The 4,926-nt window shown below is 37.5% G+C and overlaps 1 protein-coding gene across 1 annotated transcript in view; it reads right to left on the reverse strand.

Annotated features, from left to right (window-relative positions):
- Positions 1 to 4,926, reverse strand: part of ALMS1 (ALMS1, centrosome and basal body associated protein) — a 126,982-nt gene that overhangs the window by 116,488 nt on the left and 5,568 nt on the right. Inside the window, exons 4-5 of the mRNA XM_015571463.1 lie at positions 2,160 to 2,210; positions 1,400 to 1,583 (exon numbers count right to left, since the gene is read on the reverse strand). Coding sequence (XP_015426949.1) covers positions 1,400 to 1,583; positions 2,160 to 2,210 — 235 coding nt within the window. The remainder of the gene's footprint in view (positions 1 to 1,399; positions 1,584 to 2,159; positions 2,211 to 4,926) is intronic.

The following is a 4,926-nucleotide window of genomic DNA, read 5'->3' on the forward strand; positions in this document are numbered from 1 at the left end:
TTACTCTTTCCTCCTAGTTGTAGGACTTCCACTCAGCCAGCGTTCCTGTGGGTCTGGATGATGTCCCTTCCGTCTTTTAGTTTCACTTTTGAAATGGTTGTTCGAGGCGGCAAACTCCGGCGTTAACCTATGCCGCCATCTTGGTTCTCCTATGATTATGTTCTAAATTAATGGTTTTCAAAATGGGGTCTGAGGCTCTCTGGGGGCTACTGACACCTTTTAGTGACCACTATTCAGTGATCCCCCTTTTCTAACTACATTTGTGAGCCTCCCTTTTCTAACTACATTTCTATGTAAGGTCAGATTTTCTTGCTTTTGTTTTTTACATTTTTTAAAATATATTTTTACTGATTCAAGGAGGAAGGGAGAGGGAGAGGGAGATAGAAACATTAATGATGAGAGAGAATCATTGATTGGCTGCCTTTTGCACGCCCCCTACTGGGGATTGAACCCACAACCAGCTATATGACCTTGACCGGAGTCAAACCAGGGACCCTTTAGTCCGAGGCCGACGCCTTATCCACTGTGCCAAACCAACTAGGGCAAGGCTAGATTTTCTTTACATACTTCAACCAAAACAATATAACCCAAAGGAATAAATGCAGAAGCAGATATGAGAATCTAGTTGTGAAGGTTAATTGTATATGTCACTTGACTGGACCACAGGGTGCCCAGATATTTGGCTAAACATTACAGTAGGTGTATCTGGATGAGATTACCATTTGATCCATAGACTGAGTAAAAGAAGCTTGCCATTCCAAATGTGGGCAGGCCTCATCCAATCCTTTAAAGGCCTGAATAGAACAAAAAGCTGAATAAGAGAGAATTCCTTCTCTCTGACTAATGGTCTTTGAGCTGGGACATTGGTCTCCCCCTGTCTTTGGACTTGGGCTCAGAATGGAACATCAACCATCAGCTGGCCTGGTCCTCAGGCCTTTGGACTCAAGCTGTTACTATACTATCAGCTCACCTGAGTCAAGAGGTCACAGATATTGGGAATTCTCCATGATTACATGAGCATATATATATGTGGTGTATATATGTCTCCCACTGGTTTTATTTTTCTAATAGACCAACTGTGTTCTATGAAGCCTGACATTAAATATGCAAAAATGTAAAGCAATGCCACTCTTCCAACTAATTTTTTTATTGTTTGGAAAAATAGTCATTTTTTACTTTAAAATACATCATTTATGTTAATATATATAGGTTTGGCATTTTAAATATTTTTAAATGTTTTAATATTTAGTAAGCTAAATATCAATATAGATAACTCATATAAACAATAGAGAAATAGAATATTAAAGTAATTCACCTCTTTCCATTCTTCATAGGTAAAAAAGAATTTCTCATGCTGTTTACCAAAAGTAAGATGGTTTGCCAGTTATATAAGACATACCTGATCATCCCCAGAACTCTTCTGAGCTGTTTCTTCCGAAGAGGCCACATTAGAATCAGAAATCTGTGTTCTACTATTTTCTTGAGATGATGACTGTTGCCATACATGACTGGTCAATGGAACAACCTGAAAATCAAAAGCAGATTTAAACATAGTACTAACAAAATCTAACAGAAATTTATTTCTCAATTTTTTTTTAAATTTTTTATTACAAAGGGTATTACATATGTGTCCATTTTTTCCCCCCACCCTAGACAGTCCTCTAGCCTCCCCTATCCCCCAGTGTCTTATGTCCATTGGTTATGCTTATATGCATGCATACAAGTCCTTTGTCTCAATTTATAAACATTTTCATATATATGACATTTCAACTTCACAACCACTATTCAAGTTATAATCCATACTGAACTTATGGTTATCCTGTTAACTCAATATACTTTCCAATAAACTACAGCAGTTCTTTAATTTTCTATACCCCCAGAGGTAGAAGGAGCAAGCAGAGACAGGCAAATTATGTAAAAATCTTAATGTTTGAGATTTCTAAGAAATTAGCTCTAATAGTAAGTACTAAAATAAAAGCTAGGCTCATTTTATGAAACTGGTTGAAACAGGGCTCTCCCAGTTGTAGAAGACAGCAATAAAAGCTGTGACTGCTGCCCAAGGCTGAAACAATGCAAATGAAAAATATCAGATGCAATCAAACAAAAATGAACTAGGTCAAGTCACTCTCTGGTTCAGGGACTGATTCTCAAGATCTTACTCGATATCCTTGAAGAATAAAAACCCAAAGCTTCCAATATTAAACTTCTTCCTAAAAAAGCAAATACAAGGGACAGGCAGAGACAGCCATAAAACACAAAGGTAGAGAAGGGTGCACCAAAAATCAAAATAAAACAAAACTCCTACTAAAAAGGTGATTACAAACTACACCTTCAAAAAACATTTTAAAAATAAGAATATCTCAGATTCTCAAAGAGATAAAGAAAAAAGACACAATAGCCATAAAAAAGAAAGCTGTTATAAAACAGGCAGCTATGAGTCAAAAAAAAAAAAAAAGGTGAATGCTGCCTGGCCAATGTGCTCAGTGGTTGAGCATCAAGCCATGAACCAGGAGGTCACAGTTCGATTCCCAGTCAGTGCACATGCCCTGGTTGCAGGCTTAATCCACATCGGGGGCATGCAGGAGACAGCTGATCCATGATGCTCTCTCATCATTGATGTTTCTATCTCTCTCTTCTTTTCCCTTCCTATCTGAAATCAATTAAAAAAAATATTTTTTAAAAAGATGAATGCTAATAAAATTTTAATAACAACAAATGTAAAAGCCTCTGAAGGAAACCCAAGGTCATCAAATTTTCCCACAGAATTACTGCTACTACACTAACAAAACATTTTTACAGAGCACATACAACGTGGTGTTTTTGGTCATAGGAAGGCCAGCTTAACTGAAAATCTATTCAATAACTAAAGAGAAAAAGGAGAGAGAGATGTCTAAGATATAAAGTGTTCCAAGAGGTTTTTCTCAAAATATAGACCACCATGGGACACACCCACGTTGCTTCAATGGCAATTTTTAAAGGATAAAGAAAAACAAAGAAAGCTGTTATGCAAATTCAAGATCTTGAAACAGTCCAAGTGCCCATCAGTGGAAAAAATGGATAAAAAACTGTGGTACATTTACACCATGGAATACTATGCAGCAGTAAAAAAGAAGGATCTCTTACCCTTTGACACAGCATGGAGGGATCTGGAGAGTATTATGCAAAGCTAAATAAGACAGTCAGAGAAAGACAAGTATCACATGATCTCACTCATATGTGGAATCTAATAAAATAAATTGATGAACAAAATAGATCTAGAGACACAGAAACATGCAAGAGATGGTCAAATCACAGAGGCAAGGCAGGGGGAAGGGGAAAAGATGGGGAGGGCGTGGGAGAGATCAACCAAAGAACTCATATGCATATATGCATAACCCATGGGCACAGACAACAGGGTGGTGAAGGCCTGGGGTGGGGGGGGCAGGCTAGAAGGAGTCAATGGGATAAAAAAGGGAACATATGTAATATTGTCAACAACAAAAATTTTTTAAAAATAGCCCAGCCAGTTGTGGCTCAGTGGTTGAGAATGGACCATGTAGAAGGCAGCTGATCAATGATTCTCTCTCATCATTGATGTTTCTATCTTTCTCTCCCTTTCCCTTCCTCTCTGAAATCAATTAAAATATATACATATATATATTTTTTTAAACTACAATGAGAAATCACCTCAGACTAATCAGGATGGCTATTATTAAAAATAATAATTATTATTGGCCAGGATATTGAAAAATTAGAACTCTTGTTGGTAGGATATAAAATGGTACAATCATTACACCAAAAAAAAAAAAAACAGAACAGAGGTCCCTCAGGAAATTAAAACCAAAACTACCGTATGACCCATATGACCCTACAATCCCACTTCTGGGTATATACCCAAAAGAAGTGAAGGCAAGTCACTTTGCAAGAAAGTTTGTCAGTTTTTCACAAAATTAAACATACTCTTATTACGCTATTACTAAAATTGGAAATTAAAGAGGGGACTTGACTACTGACACTACAAATATACAAAGAATTATAAAGGATACAGACAATCCCCAACTTATGGTTCAGCTTACAAATTTTGGACCTTACGATGGTGGCTATCTTATATGTTCAGTAGAAACCATACTTCAAATTTTGAATTTTGGTCTTTTCCCAGGCTAGCAATATGCAATATGATACTCTTGTGATGCTGGGCAGCAACAGCAAGCCTCAGCTCCAAATCAGCCACAAGATTATGAGGATAAATAACCAATAATCTACAATGTACTGTGTTGCTAGCATTTTTAAATACTGTGTTTTATGCTTTCACATCCCATCATGCCAACAAAATGCCCATCTGTACCTCTTGCTTCTGGTGAGAAGAGGAAGGCAATTAAAACTCATGATGGCGCTACATCCCAATAATGTAAGTGTTCTCAGCACATTTAAGGTAGCCTAGGCTAAGCTATGATGTTCAGTAAGTTAGGTGTATTAAATGCATTTTCAACTTATACTCAACTTACAATGGGTTTACTGGGACTGAACCCCATTTAAAGTCAAGGAGCATCTGTACTATGATAACATACATAACTGTATGTTAAGAAATTTGTTAAGTTAGAGGAAATGGAAAAACACCTGAAAAATCACAAATTACTGAAACTGACTCAAAAAGGAATAGGGGATCTGAGTAGACCTGTATAGCAACAAAACAGTATCCTATCTAATAAAAGAGAAACATGGTAATTGGCATACGACCGCTACCCTTCCCATTGGCTAATCAGCAAGATATGCAAATTAACTGCCAGCCAAGATGGCGCCCGGCAGCCAGGCAGCTTGAAACTAACATGAGGCTTGCCTGCTTCAGTGACAGAGGACTCCAATGTTCCCCGCCTGCCTTGCCGGCCTCTGAGCCTGCAGTTTGAGACATTGTAACAAATATAGAAACTAAACAAAACTCCAGAAACC

Source organism: Myotis davidii, unplaced genomic scaffold, assembly GCF_000327345.1.
Source record: "Myotis davidii unplaced genomic scaffold, ASM32734v1 scaffold247, whole genome shotgun sequence".
In the NCBI taxonomy this organism is placed as follows: domain Eukaryota; kingdom Metazoa; phylum Chordata; class Mammalia; order Chiroptera; family Vespertilionidae; genus Myotis; species Myotis davidii.